The sequence below is a fragment of the Bactrocera tryoni genome, chromosome 5 (genome assembly GCF_016617805.1).
Source record: "Bactrocera tryoni isolate S06 chromosome 5, CSIRO_BtryS06_freeze2, whole genome shotgun sequence".
Taxonomy (NCBI): domain Eukaryota; kingdom Metazoa; phylum Arthropoda; class Insecta; order Diptera; family Tephritidae; genus Bactrocera; species Bactrocera tryoni.
Window position 1 is genome coordinate 19,451,916 of NC_052503.1, and position 20,657 is coordinate 19,472,572.

Genomic DNA, 20,657 nt, shown 5'->3' on the forward strand with positions numbered 1-20,657 from the left:
ACTCAGACTGTCAGGTTGATCAGGGAATAAAAATATATAAAAGTAAGAGAAAATGTTGTCTCAGGGTTGTAAGCGCCGAAATGTCAAATAAAGGTCACCAAAAAGGTGCAGAAACGATCATCGTCACAGTCAGAGTTGAAAGCAGGTTTACTTGACACAGAAAGGCGGCTCAGTTTGGTAAAAACGCCGGAAACAGCATAAAGGGGATCAATATGCCTTAAGGACGTGCAGGATCGCCAAGATAACACGGTCTCGAAAGGACTTGTTGGCCTAATAACAGGGTACAACTGGCATGAAAAGCGACCCGGATGGGCGTTGGTAATGACGTTATATGGCAAGAAAGTAGGTATGAGAGAGATTGGTATCCTGGAATCATAGGAGTGTACTTCTTTCCAGCCTTATCTGGAACTTGTCTTAGATATCAAGGAGCTTCGCAAGGGACAAGATAAAATACCAAGAGAAGATATTAAGCCACTTTTAAAGTTCGTAAAATGCGCCGATGGCTTGTATGACGAATACTTCAGCTCAAATTAAACTGAATCTCCATCTGGCATCACTAAAGACCAGCAGATCTATGTCTGGTACGACAGCGTGAACAAATCCTTGGTACGAAGACCAAGTTGAGAGTTCGTCTGAAATATCACAAATTAATTTAGTTGAAATCCAGTTAAATTTATAGGGATCGACCCAATATATACAAACTAAAGATTTTCGCAAAGAAAAATTAGTAATCCAAAATTAACTGTTTGTACATGAGGACCATTTAAATGAGTTTTTATTTTTAAAAAGTAAAATTCTTTACAAAATACAATAAAGATATATTTTCAACTTCAGCAAGTCTGCGCGATGCGACTTTAATATCAACTTAAAAGCAGCAACGCGGCGGCACACTCCGCGAACGACGTGCGCAATCGCAAAAGCCATTATTCGTATTGCGGCGACACAACCGACGCGGTCCGCCATTATAACGATCAGCTGGTGGCCGCGCTACTGGCGACATACCGTAATTAACCGCTGCTATAGCTTGAACTGGCGAGGAGCAGCGCATAGGTGAGGTTGCACGCGTGGCACCACGCGGGCATGGTATGCTAACACCCGAACTGTAGCCGAACTGTGGACTATTTGTACGCCCGATCGGTGGACAAGACTTGCTGCGATGTGGAATGGAATAAGTGCGCGCCGCAGCACGCACCATACTTTTGTTGTCGCTAAACATGTCATATGACACACTCTGGGACGCTTCGGCGATGCCCATGCCCGAGAATGTCAGCCAATAATCGGTATAGTTGCGAAAATAAGGCGGTTGACCGGTGTGTGGGCAGTTCTTCGGTGTGGATGCCATCGCGGGATTCGGGCAGAAACTCGGTGTCGCACCGGCACCACCCGAACGGGGGCACACATTAAAAGTAACGTTACCGCGTAGCGGGCTAGCGTTGAAGGTGCGATTACCGCCACGAGACACGTTAAATGTTCCATTGGGGCACCTCGCTTGTGTGGCGGTACGAGCTTGCGATACATTATAGGTAGCATTCGGCGCGCAACGTGGCACACTGTATGTGACATTTGGTGTAGGACGCGGAACATTGTAGGTGGCATTGGGCGCGCAACGCGGTACATTGAAGGTAGCATTCGGCGCGCGTTGCGGTATATTGTAAGTGGCATTCTGCGCGGAACGCGGTACATTGTAGGTAGCGTTTGCTGGACAACTCGGTATATTGTGGGTAGCATTTGGCGCATAATTGGGCACATTATAGGAAGCGTTCGCGGCTTGCGGTCTACATACATCATATGTGGCATTTGCACCACTTGGCATATTGTAGGTGGTATTCCCCGCCGACGGGCATGCGTTGCTGTAGATGTCATTTGTAGCAAGTGGCATGTTATAGGTGACATTACGAGGCGCGCAGGTGTTGTATGTTGAATTCGGCGCAGCTCCGCGTACTGGACTTCTGCTTGCATTCCGCGCGGCGCACGCATTATACGTTGCATTTGCCGCATTCAAATTGTAGGTGGCGTTCAAAGGCCGCGATTGCCTTTCACAATTTTGCTGGGATCTCTCAAAACTGATTGGTGTGGCCGTAAATGTGGAGGGAAAATCTGGCGGCGTACATTGTGAGTCGTCGGGATGCATGTCATACATTGTCGAGCACATATTCGGCACCTGTGGCGGTTCAAAACCGCCGAAGGATGACGTTGCGTAACTACTAGAACCACCGGTATCCGAGTATGGGCACGAATCGGCGCTGCTATCCGCATACGCTTGCCTATGGGCGTACATAGATTCGATTTCGCTGACGGCAGTGCATAAAATATCCCAAATTGTGCGCCGGTTCGGTGTTGCTCCCGTTCCACCGCCTCTTAAACGCTCCTTATGCTGCTCTTCGAGCAAAAAACGTTTCATCTCCGACAACATCTCCCATTTCGCATACTGGTTTTGTCGCTGCTCCTCCTCAAGATCTTCTTGCTGTGCCCGTTCCAGATGATACTCGAGTTCGTGTTTGGAGAGCGTAAATAGCTCTGACGGCGATAGTTTGAGTTTGCGCGCCCAAAAGAGTATTTCCCTTTTGGTTAGTTCGGAGAGATCGTCATCCTGCAGCGGATTCGGTTTTCTCGTATTTGTCGCAGCAGGAGTGGTGGATCTCATGTTCGATCTCCGTCAAATGAGCAACGCAATTTTGTCAGTTATTCGAATTCTTATTTTTTTGGTGGATTTGCTGTTTTTTTCACTGCAAATTTGTTTGTCTGGTGCTACACTTGAAATTTGGATGATATGTGTGTCAGTCAATTGGCAAGTGACTTGTGCCATATGCTGTCTTAGCAAAATAAAAACAAATTTGAAGAACAAAAAGAAAGAATGTGTAGTGTTCACAAGTTACGGAATTTTTTTTTCGAAATACTGGGAAATATTAGCGTACTACAAAAATTGCTTTTAAATACAAAAACAATGACAAAGTAATTTTGGTATTCGTAAGAGCAGAAGAAGTTCGTTAACCGTTATGGTCGAATAAGTGTAGAAAACTTAATTAACTTGTTGCCGCAACGGACAGTTGAAACGGAAAACAGAGGCAATGACAATGTCTGCAGACACCATTTCGTGGTATAACAGGGTACAGGGTGGTCCAGATTGGGTTATATTTCTTACTGCGGAAATATTTGGAGTGTAGCGGGTCTTTGCTGCTGGAAATATGAAGAAAAGCAACGACCATACAGTTCTGGTAAGCAAAATTAAACACTTTCGGGATGGGAAAAGCAGTGCTCTCTTGTTTACAAGGTCTAAACGACCCGCATCCTACAAGAAAAATTCTTGATATTCCATGCCTTCATCGAACTTTTACAAGCCAAACTGAGATCAAGTGTTACCAGTCGTTCCAGAGTTGTTATTTGGTCGCCCCAAGACCGCGGGATTAAGCCCTGTCGTAGTGGAGAGCCTTAGTTCTGGATACTGTAGCAGCTTAAACTCCTACTTATCCAGAATAGACCCTGACATATCAAACATATGTCCAGCGGGAGTCTTCGAATGACACTAGCCAGCTCTTTGCATGCCTTGCTAACCCCATTCATCTGACATCCCTCTCACTTTGGTCCGACCCCGTTGAATGAAGTCGATGACAACTTATCTAATCCTTACCGTCCCAGCGGGATTAGGTACCCGTTACAACAACAACAACAGAGCCGAGTTCGAACGATCATTAGTGCGAATGCCGATGAACCTCTTCTTAGTAATAACATTATATAACGCTAAAACTAGGACTAAAATCATTATTTGAAGAGCCGAGTTCGAACGATAAAAAAAAAACAGTTAGCGTTTCAAAGCTTTAATATGAATAGCGATGAACTTATTCATGTTAATAGCACTATATAAGGACAAAAACATCGCTAAAACCATTTTGTGGAGAGTTGTGCCGAATAAGAACGAAGAAAACACGATCAGCCATTGAAAGTGTTAACACGAATACCGATGAAGCTATTCGTGATGATAACATTTTATAAGACCAAATCCTTCACCCAGACCATTTTTTGGAAAGCCGAGTAAGCACGAAGAACAAAAGATGACTATTTCGAACCGTTAATATGAATACCGAATACCGTGCTCATAGATTCATACAGTGTAACTATGAATACCGCAGAACATGCAGATTTACGGAGGTCAATACAGTCAATTTGGATTCAAGCGATAGAGAACTATACTCTCTGTGGTTGAACATGAGATCACTTCGAAGTCCCTTACGACCATCCCTTAAACGTAGTGAAGACAAATCCATTACTAAAGTAATTTTGTGGAGAGCCGAGTTCCAGCGTAGAAGAAACAATTACCGATTGAAACAGTTGACATGAATTCCGATGAACGTATTCTTTATAATATTATATAAGATCAAAACCATCGAGAAGACCGTTTTTGGAGAGCTGAGCTCCAGAAATAACGATAACCGATTCAAACCGTTAACACGAATACATTGAATCAACTCCTGATAATATTGATATATAGTATAAGCCCAAAATGATTACTAAGACCATTTTGTGGAGAGCCGAGTAAGCCGGCAGAAGAGCCGATTACCGAGCAAAGAAAAAAAATTATATTTTTCTGCAAATTTAAATAAGAACCCACATTATGTACCACCCTTTACTTAGTTTTATCCAAACATATATACTATGTCTGTAAGTGCAACTTCTTTCGCATTGGCCACAACATTTATTGCTTGAATTTAATTATGATTGCAATTGGCTGGCGAAAAATAGTCAATGGCTAAGAGTCATGGACAAGTTCATGGCCACAAAGCGTTTGGCTTGGCAAGCGCTAAGCTTTATGCATTCACTAGTTGTTGTTGCTGCTGCTGTTTTTAACAACAACAATATTACTGCAGTTGCTGCTGTTGTAATTGCTGTTGCAACCACTGTCGACGTCCACTCTGCGCTTCGTTATCGTTATTGTTGTGCCGCTTGCCAGCAGCTGCCGTTTTGCTGTCTTTATAAATCGTAAATTGTAAACATTGCCGCTTGTTGTTGCTTTAATTAACCATTTATAATTTACAAGTCCGAATGTATGCAAGCGAAGGTGCTGCTTGCAATAAATATTCAACAGGCCTCAAAGGCAGCGACCGATTGTAGCGCGGCATTGTTTACGATTTCATTTTATTTAGTATTTGTAATCTTCTTTGCTTTGCTTTGCTCTTTCTTTTGTTTCATTATTGACATTGTAATTTTGACAGCTACTTGATTGGTGATTTTGTATATAAATCAAATCAAACGAGATTCAATTTATGAAATTTGTAATCGGGTTTTAGTGTGGTTCGGATTGTGGAAACTTTAGTGGTCTCATCTGAACAATTTCTTAGAAGATTGTAGCGCTAACTTGGGTAATAATCTTTACTAAATACCATACCATGAAGTTATGTTGTCAAATAAAATGTATTCCATACAAGGACTGGATTTTAAACGTTCACTTTGTATAGCAGCTATATTATATAGCAGTCCGATCTGAAGAACTTTCTCTCAATTTGTATATTTGCTATGGAAAATAATCTGTGCGAAATTTTATGAAGATATATTATCAAATCAAAAAGTTTTCCATACAAGAACTACATGTCGATCGACCAGTGTGTTTGACAGCTTTATCCTATCTGCGGTTCCGACAAATGAGTAGGACCTTGACGAGAAAAAAAATGTTGAAAATTTCAGAGCGATGTGTCAAAAACTGAGATACTATATACAGACGAGGAACGGACATGGCTAATTTAACTTAGATTTTCACGTTGATTATTTACTTAATAGGATCTCAAACAGATAATTCGTATATATACCCTGTACAGGGTAAAAAATCAAAATGTGTGTGGATCAAGTTCCCTCAAGACTCTCCTCTATATACAATGTGATGAGAAACGATTCCGACAATAACTTACATCTGCATGTTTCAAGACCACTTTCAGAACAAATCCGTCGAAACAGATTATTTTTTGATCAATCGAAGACTCGATATTTATATTTTTTATGATTTCATTGAACTACAACTTAGCTTTAACACACTATTTAGAAAATTTGATTGGGGAATAAATAATTTTGATTTTTGAAACAACGAATTTTTAACTATTTTTCGAGGACTTATTGAGTACTTTACGCGTACACCCCTAGAAAATGTCTGGTAGTGATTAAACTGATTGCAATTCTCTTTGGATACACATTTGCTCCAATGCAACTTCTATAATAATGAACATGTATTGCTGCACTCACCGACTGAGCTGATGACATAAGTCGCCGGTGGTTTCAGCACGCTACGCGCATAGGCGCCGCGTAGCACTTCCAGTGCGCATGGTTCGGCTGTCACCAATAGCATGCCGGGCGCCACATGACCGGCATATTTGAGCGCACGTGTTGCGGCGGTGAGTGGTGCATTCCACCAACATTGCGCGTTGGCGGCGAGAAAATTCTGAAAAAAAAAACAAATAAATAATAAACCGTTAGTATTCAATAGTATATTAAAGTAAAGTTATTTGAAGAGTAAACTGTTGAGATGTAAAGGTTAAATACGAAGCTCATAAAGCTATTCGGCCAAAAGGCATAATTTTAAATACATAAGCTCCTAAGATGTTGACGAGTTTAGATGTGTTAAGAGTTCATTTGACTTTCCGTGGTATTCGGAGAAGTTTCTTTGAGACGTTTTTCGAAATTAGCAGACATAGTTATGCCTCGAAAAATTAAGGTGTCTCAGCTCTAAGCCAGGCCCGACTCGACGCGACCTACAATATCTCTTTGACAGGTCCACATTTGAGCCTTGCGGAGTAACTTTTTGGCCAAAGCTTAAATTCAAGCGATAGCGAACTATTTGGTAACTGAGATAAGATCGAAACCAGGTCGGGTTCAAGCGATTGAGAGTTTTACTCTCTTCTGATTAATATGATATCAGATTGAAGTATTCTTAGACTCCTGCAGTATAACGATAAACACCGCAGAAGATGTAGATTTACGGAAGCCAATACTGTCAATTTGGATTCAAGCGATAGAGAATTATACTCTCTGTGGTTGAACTGAGATCACTTCGAAGTTCTTCAAGATAAGGATTTACGTAGCTAAATGCCGTCAATTTAGATTCACGCGACTGAGAATTGTGCTGTCTGGGGTTGAAGATGAGATGATATTGAATTTTTTTAGATCCCTTCATTGTGAGTGCTGTGTAGAAAATGAAGGTTTATAGAGCTCAATACCGGCAATTTGAGTTCAATCAATTGAGAAGTATACTCTCTCCGATTGGACATGAGATGAGATCGAAGTATTTTCAGGATTCTCTTGGCTTGTAGCCATTAATACTTTAAAAGACTAAGGTTTACCGAAAGAAATAGCGTGACTACAAATTGAAGCGATTGGGAACTAAACTTTCGATTAATGATCATGTGATCAGTGTAGCAATGAACACGGTAGAACAAGAAGGTTTACGGAGGTCAATGTATGAGATCAGATCAGAGTCGATGAAGAATTAGGATGGTGTGCATCTACTGACCGTCAATAATCATTGTTACACCTAAAACAGTTTGCTTTGAAAACTATTATATTTCACCTATGACTAACTGTAGCTTTCAACCCCAAAAAAAAGTATAAATAAATTAAAATAATTTAGCGCTATGCGTCCAACTATCTTTTGAATGATATCGAATAGTATTATATATATATGAGTAAAGTCATTCCTAAAGACGAGCTCGAGCTTATCTGCGTAGACAAGCGACCTCACATAAAAATATTCCATGTGTTGAATCGCAGCATCTTGGACGTCACAGGCCCACGACACGAGATAGAGCGCTCACCAAAAGTTACCTGCAATATACTGATTGTTTCTTGTTAGCTGTATGGAATACGAGTATAGCGCCGTCTTTTTAGAACCGAAAGTCGTTCATAGAGCGTTTCCCATTGACTGTAACATTATAGCCAGTTTCATTTTTATAGAAATATGTACCAAAGATTTCCTCTGCCATAGAGCATACATTTTGGATATATAGTGGCGTCTTAACAATGGCTTGTGGATTATCATCCCTCCGATTGCGACAACTTAGCTTGTTAACCTACAACCTCACCCAACCAAAAGTGAGCTTCATCGCTGAACAACTTTTCTAGTGAAAATCGCTATCGGTGTCTGTTTCGTTTTGGAACTATTCATAGAACTGACGCTCTTGATAGTCGTTCGGTTTCAATTATTGCACGAATTGGTTTTTGTAAGCCCGCGTACCATGATCCTTCCGGGAAATCTTCAATAAAGCACATGGGCACAATTCCAAAAGTGCGCGTGTTGGAGCCATTTGGGTCTTCTTCAATACTTCTCTCTATTATCCACTACAGTAAACGTGCTGCGAAACCGATCCATTTGTGAAAGCGTCCTCCGACTATCTTCTAAACTTGAAACCTCGTTTCCGAACCGGGTTGGTATTGGGGTTTTCCGAGGTTTTTTCGCATTCATATTACTCATACGACATTCTCAATTAGTATTATCAAATTTTAAATCACATACTGGCATTTCCTTGGCATGATCAGCATGAGACGAGTGAAAAAATTTGCTAGGCACTCAGCTATGAGCTCCGCCATAGGAAGCACTAATTACCATACTCGGTTACATGACTAAGCAAATGTGTTGCAGTCACATGTGTTATAGTATTCCGGTGGCTGTAACATAAACTCCATGCCGCGGCGCGATGTAGTAGCAATGACCAGACGCGCCACAACATCCACAACATTCATGGCACAAGGCGGTTCATTGTGTTGCACACACGTTGTTGTAATTAGCGCAACCTTTAATGGCAGCAGATAATAAAATGTTATTTATGTGCTGCTATCATAAATTAAGCGCAACAGCACTTGTTGTTGCTGCTGCTGATGCTGTGGCAGCGCGGCAAAGACAAAGGCAGAAGTGTAATTTTGCATGCAACACGCTTAAATGAATGCAACTGCAACATTATTAAATACCAAATGCAAGCAAATGCAAGAGTGTGCGAAACCGATTGCGCTGATTGTTGCTAGTGTTGTTGTTGCAGACATTTGCACTGTTGTGGCACATTAAGCGCTAAAGACTAAACACAAAACTAATGCCACGCCGCACCAGAAAAAACCGTACAAATTGCAAAGCCAAATGAGCAAAACAGCAGCAGCAGCTCCAACAACAACAGCAATGAGCGTGTAAATAAATTTGCAAAACAGCAGCCACAGCACACATCAAGCGCGGTGGCAACGTGCCGCATTCAACACAAGCGCTGCCAGCGAATGGCCAGCGATTACTTGCACTTAATGCGCTGCTAAGTGTTGCTATTAAATAATGCGACTGTCGGCGACGGCGGCGGTGGCAAGTGGTGCTTTGCAGCAATACCGAAAATTAACAACTTGCAACTCCCAACCGAGAGGCGTCAAGTAGCCGAGGAAAGCGAAAATTTGCATTTGGCGGCACAGCGCCGAGCAATCATGTGGCATCGATGATTTATCAGTTGCACTGGCGATTTATCGCACGCCACTGATTGTGGCAGGCAACACACACACAATCGCACCAAAAGCCGCGGCAGGCCCAGTGGCATGTTGCAGCTACCACTTTTTCCAAGACATTTCGCCAGCCTGCCACCTTTCCGATTGACTGCAGATAGGAATAAAGAAATTTCGCATTAAATCATTGCAAGTGAGGCGGCCAGCAAGCAGTGCCACATTTGCGGTGTGCGACCTTTGGCAATACGTGCAACAAAACAGCAGTCAGCAATGAGTTGTGGCAAAAAGGTAGCTGTCGCTACAGTATAAGTGTCAATCTGTGTGCTTGCGAGTGTGTCTTGCCACTTTAATCCCTATTATTCGCGCCATTGTGCCATTAAAGGGGCGTGTCCTGTCGTTTTCTGCTAGCCTTCAGGTGTCACTTTCCATCCATCAAGCATTTCTTTGGTGCGATCACTGCCCGCTGTAGGTGTGAATCGTATAATTTAGGGTTATCAGTAGGTGTTTTTTGTAGCGTTGCAGGGTCATTTCGTTTAGCCCTTGTGGCAACAATTGCTCTTTGCTGTTGCCAAAAGTGCACCACTTTGCTCATAATGATACGAGAAAAGTGTTGATTCAGGCATTCAACCTAATCGTATGCAGTCGTTAGTGTCTATTACTAATAAACAATTTACAATTCATACTTAGTTAACTGGTTTGCTATGAGCTTATTACCACTAAACGCACCACGAGTGGCAATAACCTTCTGAAAAGTTTCCCTTTCTTAAGTCTAACGGCTGCCAAGTTCTTTGTCCTAAAATAGTTGACTGAGAAATCCAAAAATTGTTTGGAAAACCTCAGAGAGGTTTACTCAAGACAATTTCAGCAAGGCATGTGATGCCGCTATGTGCAGAAAAAGGCAAGCCCAGCACAGAAAACCTGCATACTGGTGGAATGACGAAATTGAAGTCGTAGGAAGCGAATGTCATTAAGCGAGCCGTCTGTGCCAAAGAGGGCGACAATCGCCGAATTACGCAGCGTTAAAGGAATGCTTTAAGAGGAAGTGAAACGATCTCAAAAAATCTATAAAAAGGAAAAAGGCTACTTTAAAGAGCTGTGCAATAAAATTGACGAAAATCCATGGGGTGACGCTTATATAACAGTGAAAACTAAAGTCAGAAGACACAAAGAACAACCTCCAACCCTCTTTCCCGCGCAACCGTTTCAGGGTAGCACTTAAAAGAAACTGAAACAATGACTTCACCAGTCACCGACAAAGAGGTTGTAGAGGTAGTACAAGGTTCGCCAACAACGAGGCATCAGGGTTAGACGATACTCATAACAAGGCTCTAAAGATTGCGATTAAGCACAACACTTACCCGTTCACAACACTGTTCGCAAAGTGTCTACGAGAGGGCTATTTCCAAAATTTTTTTAAGATGTAACGTTTGGTATTGATACAAAAACGAAAAAAATCGTCCGGAGAACCAAACCCGTATCGACCACTGTTTACGCTAGACACGGTGGGGAAAAGATAGCAGGTCAATTATTGACGCAATTAAAAAACTTACTGATGTCGCAAGTAAAGCAATAGATGGAACTGGATGGATGTATGGCTTCAAAGTGTACAGTGCGGTAGTCACATTCGATGTTAGTATGCCTTTAATTCAATTTACTGGCCTCATACTTGTATAATAAGAGCTCTTCAATTAAAGAAAATATCATTCTATTTGCTGCAGATCATCTCCAACTACCTGTGGACAGGGATCTTCTATACGACACAGACGAAAGACCACAAAGAATATGATGACGGGTGGAACTCCACAAGGCTCAGTCCTGGGCTCTCTTTTTTTGAATATCTTATATGTTGGAGTGCTGCGTCTGCCATTACCGAAGGAGGTACAAATAATTCATCACAATGTAATGCTTAACGGCAGTTCCGTTGGCCAAATAAAAGCAATGACGACGGATTTAGAACAACTTGCCTCCAAAAGAATTACACCAAGACAACCTGAAGGTTTGATACTTTTTTTCATTTTGAACTAGTGTGACTACTATTTCTTCCAAGGACAAAGACATACAAATATAGCGATTCAGATGTGTCGTCTATCATTCCATCCTCTAATTTTTCTACTATCATATTAGAGCCAGAATTGTATTGACATTCCGAATTCGTCATCAACTTTGACCTGAACTCATGCATTGACCTCCGCAAAACTTCTTGTTCTACGGTATTCATTGCTGCGCTGAAGGAATCTAAAAGGACTTCGAACTGATCGCTGGTTTTTTTCTGGTACAAAGAAAAGTACATATGTTATGCTTGAGTTGCTGGTTTCAGAGCGAACTTCTAAAGTATATTTTCAAAAAAAAGATCAATTCAATTAGGACGCTTTCTTAAAAACTGAACCATATTTACACATATATAAAGTACTTTCATATATACACTATAATCGATAAGCAAATTTGGACTTTAGTAGCCGCCTCTAATTTAACAAAGCTCATTTGACATTGCAAAAGACTTCGTAAAAACTACAAAAAAATCTTAATACAATATAATAATAATCTGAACATAAATGTACAAATACGTTTTATGGTATTTTACGTGCACATTAGACTTTCAGTTGTACATACAAAAAAAGGTTGCGTGTAAGCGTTTAATTCAGCTGACAAGGGCTTTTGCCTCGATGAATTTATGAACCGTAACGCCATATATTACATGTACAGCTGTATGGCATCAACCGCACAACGACAGCGCGCAGCGAAGACGCACAAAATACGACTGCTTCCATACATATGCATGTCCACAAATAAATATAGATACGCTCATATACATAGATGTATGTTGCCACTCAATCATCGGTGCCAACAAGATCGGCCAAGCTACCGCAGCACCCGCAAACGAAGCAGACAAAGCGTGCGAATATGGCGAAAGCAATGCTACTTTGGCGCTACTTGCTGCCCCAATGTGTTGCTTGTTGGCCAAAAGATTGATGGTTCGTGTGTCAAACGCAGCGAGTGACTGGAAAATGAATAAAGCAATGTCAAAGCGACATGTTAAGGACGTTATTGGCGCCATTCTTTGTTGCTATTCACTTCAGCGAACGTTCAATGCTATGTATTATAGTTATATGAATTGTCATTCGAGTCGAACGTGGAAAATTTAAACAACAAAAATATTTCGAGAAAAATGTGATTTATTCTTGAAGTTGGCGGAAAATACTGAGGTTCACATAAAAGTACTGGAATTTGATTTTGGATACAAGCGAAAAGTTTTGGAATTTGGGCTCAAATAAATCAGTTATTTGATATATGACGGGTGATCCAGTAAAGGCATTTTTTTTTTGACAGATCATGGGTGAGTCATGTCAAGCTGTCATGTAATTTTTGTTCCGTATTGTTTGGAACTTCATCATAGAAAGACTTACGCCTGAACAACGTTTAAAAATCTTTCAACTTTCTTACGAAAATATACGTTCTGTAAAGAATGTGTCGGGATCTTAAATTAAAAACGTACAAAATTTAGTTTGAGCAAGAACTGAAGCCTCTCGACCTTGCCAAGCGACATCGCTTTGCTCTAAGGGCTTTTGAAAAGTTTCAGGAACATCTGACGTATTCGAGCCAAATATTGTTTAGCGATGGAGCCCATTTCTGGCTCAATGAGTATGTAAACAAGCAAAATTGCCGCATTCAATTCAAGAGCTGTCATTTCATCCAGAAAAAACAACAGTTTGGTGTGGTTTGTGGGCCGGTGGAATTATCGGTTCATTTTGTTAAAAAATGATGTCGGTGAGAATGTAACCGTCAATGGCGACCGTTATCGTGCCATATTAATCGACTATTTGGCGCGTAAAATTGAAGCTCGTGATCTCAGCGACATTTGGTTTCAACAAAACGGCGCCACTTCCCACACATCGCATTAATCAATGGATTGTTGAGAGAACACTTCGATTGGCCACCAAGATCTTGCGATTTCAGATGGTTAGACTTTTTTCAGTGGGAATATGTAAAGTCTAAAGTCTATACGGACAATCCCGCTTTGATTTAGGCTTTGGACACGTGTCATTCGCCAGTTACCACACGAAATACTCGAACGCGTGATCGAAAATTGGACTCAAAGGATGGACCATCTGTGACATAGACCCCTCGTAAGTTTCTGTGTTTTTTCTTTTAAGTTTTTAAGGAGGTGGGGAACTTCGAAATGGATCGTCCTATATAACGCAAATATTCCTTAAAAATTAAGTTATAAGCTTTAATCTGAACTGATTACAATACTTTGTATATAAGTATATTTTATAAAGCAGAATACGGTTAAATATATAATTTTGTGGATATAACAAATTTTCTCAGCAGTATCTTCATTACTTGTATAAATTTGGTATACGTGCCTATTAATTTGCTAGTCAAAGTGTTGGCACACCCGGTCATTAAATATAATATATCTGATTTTGTTGTCTAGTGTGTTTCGCATCATTTGGACATTTCGCACAAACAAAAGCAACAACATCAGAAGCATTCACAATAAATGAGCTGTCGTGTTTGCCATTGTGTTCATTTGTTGCGACTCAAATTATTGACAACATGATGCACATGTGTCTACTTATGAAAGACCTGGCAGGAAATAATTTATAAAAAATTTTTTATGTGAAAAAAATTTGTTTTCTAGATGTTTCAAATTACGCTATAAATATATTATAATTAATAGAATTTATTTTTAGTGGCAAATACCAACACGCCCTGTAGGAAATAATTTGAGAAAATATCATATATTTAATATACAAAGATTTTGTATTCCACAGTTTATACTTATGTTTAATATTTTGTAGGAACTGTTAGATAATAATCTTCGTATTTTTTCAATATCCAATATACCCTGTAGGAAATGATTTGGAAAGATATTTTTTTTTTATTATAAAAATGGTAATTTTTAACAAAAATTATAATTTTGTAAGAAAAATTCGAAGAATAATTCGGAAAGAAATATATTTTAATAGTAAGTTATTTAGGTATACAAACATATTTTCGAAATCGAATGAACTGTGGAAAAATTAATTACAATTCAAAATAAAATTTTTTCCATAATTCATTTAAGAATCCATAATAAGTTACTTTTATTGGAGGTTTCCATAAATGTTATAAACAACTCGGTTGAGGAAAAGGCTAAAGTTACGGTATTTGCGAGGAAATTTTTAAAGTACTAGAAGTTTTTAGTAAGCTGTGCCTTACTTCCAGATGTTTTGAGAAGCATTAACGAGTTGAAAACAAAGATGGGGTCCCATTCACTCTGTAAGGATTACGAGTATTCCCTTGTCCACACAGCAAATTATTACAACAACTTCTCGAGAAAGGTTTTGAAATTGAAAATCGAGCCTCAAAAAGTTTTCCAAAACTTTTACAAATTTCAATAATAGAAATAGTGTTTTAACCGCATTTCTTGATTAAATTTTTCTTAAGAAAGGAATTCGATTTAACTAGTAGATGCATTTGGAAGCTTTTTCTTCTGGTAAATTGAGATGAGATAGGAATCCTTAATATACTATGTTCTTCTAAGATCTGGAATGAAACACTATTGTTTTTCCGTTTCAAATTGCTTCGGTGAGGCTTTTGGAGCACGAAATATGAGATTATTTCGACGAAAAAACGTTTACTGAAAGGCTTAGAAATCCCTTTGCCTGATTACAGTATACTATAGACAGATTTATAGCCTGTGGAATATGTACTAGGCTGTTCAAAGAGGGCCAATTATGTGATCCAGTAAAAATATAAGAAAATAATTGCCTTAGTCTTAAACGGACTAACTTTAATTATCTTCCTTTTGCACGTCTTAAACGTTTCGCTTTGAAAAATGCAATATTGTGATATTATATTATAATTTATAGAAAAAATTCACAAATTTGAAGTTCATCAATTTTTCCTACTGGCCATCACTCATGGATGAATGTCTTACTTTTGCCTCGTTTTTTACAAATGTTGCATGATCGTCAAAGCTACGGGTATGGCAAGTAGTAACACATTGTTCTTGTAAATTGTTTGTGTTGTTGTTGTATTTGGCTTGTCTTTTCATAAAAATGTCAGTGTGCAGAATTCTTAGAGTTTCTTTTCGCAATGTGTGGACCGACTGCTGTGCTTGTTTGCTATTCTGTGCGTACGCTCAGCCATTGGCGCTTGTTACGCCAGCGGGTGTTGCCACATTTGCCGGGCGCAGTTATGAATGCGGAAAAACTTAATAACAAGGAAGAGGCCAGAATGAGAAAAGTAAAAACTGATTGATTTATTGCACGCTGTGAAGGTTGGAATGCATTAGAATGGCATTTGTTTTGGAAGCGAATGCCGTGAAGGTCATGTGTGAGGTCAAGGGTTATTGGCTTCAAGCGAAAGAATGCGGTCATTATGGTATTTGCGCTTCAAAGTGGAAGACTGATGTTTATGCGTGTGCATATTTAAATTTTTAGAGCTTCACTTACTGTTAAGTGTTGGCGGGAAAGTGCTAAGTCCAACATTCTTTCGTAATAAATCAAGAATTAAGACAACTTCGCGGCATCGCTTAAATGTTGGCGGCATTCATTGGTAGTCAAAAAGCCTACAACTCGCTGTAGAGTTGATTGATATATATTTTGATTCTATATGCATATATGCATGTACATATATACATATATAAATTTATATATGCATGTACATATGTATCTACTCTTTTATACTTTTCTGCTGGCGGACTATAATCAATCAGTCAATTAATCGCAAATGATATAATGACATTTCCTGTTACCGAAGATTAATGTGGCACAAGTGACTATATGTATGTAAGTACTTGTGCCTGTACTTGTAGTATAGTGCTCCAGCTTTTGTGTCAGCAATAGCATTGGCGAGCAATAACTCTTTCATATATGAATATATGACTGTTATTGCTATAACTTTTCTGCTTGTGACAGCATTCTGTGTTTTAATTTCCGGCAGCAAATTGTCAAATTCATCATAATTAAAAATGAGAGCGTTGCAATTGTTGCAACGATTAATTGCCTACATAAAAGAGTACAGGGTATATTGCATATTGTAAATGAACTCCTAGAATAACCTAACTCAAATATTAAGATACTAAGCAATACAAATTTAGGTGCTTATACGAGTAGTAATTAAAAACTCAAGCATACGAGTGATTCAAAGCCTTCAAAGACGTTCGAGAGATCGTTAAAAACATGCCTCGTTCTAGACCTTCTCAATATTGTGTATTGTGACCCCCAAGTAGGGTCGCATTTTTCTTAAGTGCGACTGGATATAACCCCTTAAGAGAGCCAAGCTAAAATCTACCGAGTAGAATAAAGCGAATCGAAAATGAATTTAGAAGAGCTAAATTTCTTCGATATTATTCAGGAGATGTAAAATTTCAATACGTCAAATATTTCTTAAGACATCTTAAAAATATCTCCAAAAGCACTTGATCTAATTAAAGTTCAGGTTATTTTTTTCTGGCGTGAACTAAATTTTTTAAAGTTAGTAAAGAAGTAAACGGAAATGAAAGTTCCTCAAGAATTTTTTTGGGATTTTTAAAAAGTTGTGGAACTTGAAATGTATAACATTAGCTTCGGAAATGGAGATTCAAAAGTCTTAAGAAAATATTATTTCTGAGTAAAATATACGTTTTTAGAACCATATAATCGATATTTTCAGCATAGTTTAAGGCTCTTGAGGTTTTATAAAAATAATTTGTGGAATTTTTGGGTTATTGAAGTATAGAATTCGCCGCCTGACAATTTTTTTGAAATATATCACAGTACTTTGCATTTCTATGAAACAGAAATTTGCTTTCATTGCATGCTTTCTGGCTTTGATTGCCTAGTGTTTTAATTAAAAAATACAAATAAAGTAGGTTCGAATGCAGAGTTCCAAGTATGTGAAGAAGTTTCAAAAACGACTATTTGAACTTAAGACATTTTATGAGTTAACTGGTACTGTATCTGCAAGTAAAACCTTATACGTATCTATAATAATATTTCTGTTAATATTAAACGTGTCTTAAGGACAATCACACACACACAAAAAACGTGGTGACCACCTAACCGAGTTCTCTGAGCGAAATTACACTTTAATATTTACCTTAGGTGGCCAAGAGCAAAGCTAATCACTTTGATTCAAACAAATTGGAAATTTTGTCGGCTAAAATGTATGCCAACGATGTCAATTCCGAACAGTAAACACGCACACACGAAAGAAAAAAAATACACGTTGCTCACGTTTCGCAGGATATTGCATGCAACACTCATGTTCACACACACACACACACACACACGAAGCTTAGGTGTAGCTCAAGGGCTTTGTAACGTATAATCCATCGGCCGACTGGCATCAAAGCCATCTAAGTAAACTGTTGAGCTGTGCAATCAATAACTCGATGTTGCATGCAACACGAGCAAGCACACAAATGCTCAGTCAGTTGGAGGTCATGAAGTGAAGCTTGTGCCTTCGACACATATCCATCGCCATTAGATTAATGTGTACTATGTGCCGCCATACTGACCGTAACCGTCCAAATTATATGCAGCAGAGTCTAAAAAAAATATGTTCTTGCACTGCATGAGTGTGCAAATGTAGGTACATTTCGTGTTGCACGAAACTTCTCAGCGTTTGTGGGTCAATTTGCCATGTCATATGCAGCTGTCAGCGCTCGGCTAGCTGAAAGTCAAGGAGAATCGTCAAAGTTTGCCATTTTATTAGATGCTTAATGATAGCGTATTCGTAGCGTGTATTGGCCAAATGCAGTATAATGTGTGTTGCATGTGGCACATATTGATCATACGTTTTGCTATTTTGAGGGCAACATGCGAAGCCGCAAGTCAAGCGTTGAGTTATCGTGAGAAAAATTGTGGTACTTGATATGAGTCATAATCTTCATTGCTTATTGGTTTGGGTTTAGGGGAAATTTTTGATTTTATGGAAGCCTTAGAAAATAAAAATAAAGATACTCTTTACATATTTATTCATATTGATTTAATGTAAGTGAAATTGGTTAAGCAGCAATCGCTGGCCAGGAGTCTTCTTGCTAAATGCCTAAAACCCAGCTGTCTACTCTGTCTAAGTTACTTATCGTCACCTAAAATGCAAAATAACGTAACATCACTTTTCATTAGTTTACAACCGAAGGAAAAACGCTGTAATAGAAACTACTCATATTGAAACAAAATGTGAGTTTTGGTTATAAAATAGTTATATATTGGTTATATATTAGTTATATATTGGTCATATATTGTGGATATATATTGGTTATATATTGGGTATATAGTGGTTATATAGTGGTTATATCTGACAGCGGCAGCTGAAAATTTTATGCTACATATATACAAGTATATGCAATATGACTTCTTAAAATGAAGAGAGTTTTTTGAAACTTTAATCATTGGCTCTAGACTTGACTATATGTATGTCCCTAATTTTCTATAAAAAATGTACTTTCTCTATCGGGCAAGAAAATTCTGAGCAGATTATTGGTTATAAGCATTCCTTTTATGAATGATTTATGCTCTTAGAAATAGATTGGTATGCCAATTATTAAATATAAAATGAAATTGATCAAAAATATCTTCCTCAAATCATTAGTATTATCTATTGAAGTTGTTGGTATATGAGTTTGTCAAAATACTGAAAATACAAAGCCTACAGCTCTCAGCAATGGATGAAAGGACTAGCAATTCTCTCTATTTGGGAGGTAATCACTGCAAAGTGGCGAAAGATTAATCAAGCTCTTGGACTTCCTTTCTAGAGAAGAGTGGGATAGGGTGAGTTGGACAGTGACATGAGAATAAGTATAGGGCTTTTCGATAGGGCACTTCAAAAGTAGATCGACAGAAAACAATATTTCCCCCCGTTGGCTTGACATTTCTCTTCAGCGGCTTTGAAATCATTATAGATCCTAAGGGTTTCGTCAAAGTTAGTGAAATAATGTCCTGATCTCTTAGTGGATATAAAATTCTATTTCACAATAAACCTGCAATGGATTCCAGGTCACACTGGTATTCCTGGTTACTGTGAAGCATATGAACTAGTCAGAACAGGCAGCACCCTACACTTAGTGCTTATTAAAGAGAGAATATATATGACTTTGGCTAATTTTAATTATTAATCGAGAATTGGTGGAGTAAATATCAAACTTGCAGAACAAGAAGGCAAACGTGGCATTTTTGAAAAAGGGGTCGCACGGCCGACTTTTAAAATTCAAAACGAATGACACAAGAACGCTAATAAGTGCTAACAAATCAGGGTCTAATTGGGAAACATGCCAGTAGACTGGGAATACTATATGTTACAGCGAAGCTGTCAAGGGGTAGAAGCTGTTAAGAGTTACAGGAGAAATATACCATAGAATATCCTCTATACGACTGCAAAGCTTTGTAGTTATAAGAAAATAAGCGCCAACTATCGGTCGATGGTGGATTTGCCAGTGTATCGGAAGTTGCATATTAAAGCTTTTTGAGTTGATGAACTTCAACAGCGGTTCATAATGGTTTAGAGAGGGTATAATAGAGTGAGGAGATTTTAGTCTTTAGTCAAGGTCTAGGTAGTTTCACAATGGGTCTCCTAAACTCCACTAGGAACTCCACTCTACCGACCTGCTTTCGCTCGGCAGTAACTGGGTGACAAATGAATACATGCGAAAAGAAGAAGGCAATATTTTTCAAAACTCCAAAACCCGCTTCTTAGTCTTTCCTTGAGTTTCCTATTTGGTGCAATTATTAGTAGCATTACAAATGATGGCGTAACTGTCTCTACTTGTGTCTGCTTAAACCTTATTTGTGTCTTTAACTTTATCTAAGCATTTTAGCCCAATTATGCCTTTAAAAAGAACCGTTATATGCATATATGCATCACGTATGAAAGTGGGTGCGATAAGTCGTCAAATATCGTGACTGCGTTCATATTAGGTGTTGCTTCAATATTATTTTTCTTTGTAAGACAATTGTTTGTGAGAAATTCATGGAAAGTGTGAGATATTAATTTTGGCGAAAATGATATTTACCTCATTAAATTTCGAACACACAACAACTGCTAATTGAAAGCGACATTTGTTTGGCGAGCATTTCACTGAAAGTCCTAATTACGGCTGTGTACTTTGCATTTTTCACACGCCAACATGAATGGCAGTCAACAACTTGATATGGGACAGCGGCGCAACAACAACAACAATATATTTTTAAACAACAACAACAAAAATATTATCAACAACAACAAAATTTGCAGCAACAACAAAA

General features: G+C 38.8%; 2 protein-coding genes across 2 annotated transcripts in view; both read right to left on the reverse strand.

The window, feature by feature from the left end:
* The window catches only part of LOC120778179 (probable serine/threonine-protein kinase DDB_G0267686), a 129,914-nt gene that overhangs the window by 54,553 nt on the left and 54,704 nt on the right, over window positions 1–20,657 (reverse strand). Inside the window, exon 2 of the mRNA XM_040109916.1 lies at window positions 6,226–6,421. Coding sequence (XP_039965850.1) covers window positions 6,226–6,421 — 196 coding nt within the window. The remainder of the gene's footprint in view (window positions 1–6,225; window positions 6,422–20,657) is intronic.
* LOC120778180 lies at window positions 848–2,790 on the reverse strand. The gene has a single exon (XM_040109917.1). It carries the CDS (start codon window positions 2,642–2,644, stop codon window positions 866–868), a length of 1,779 nt encoding a protein of 592 aa, XP_039965851.1. The 5' UTR covers window positions 2,645–2,790; the 3' UTR covers window positions 848–865.

What these genes read in the sequence shown, in the direction of transcription:
- LOC120778180 (XM_040109917.1), bottom strand. Translation starts at nt 2,644, where the DNA reads ATGAGATCCACCACTCCTGCTGCGACAAATACGAGAAAACCGAATCCG.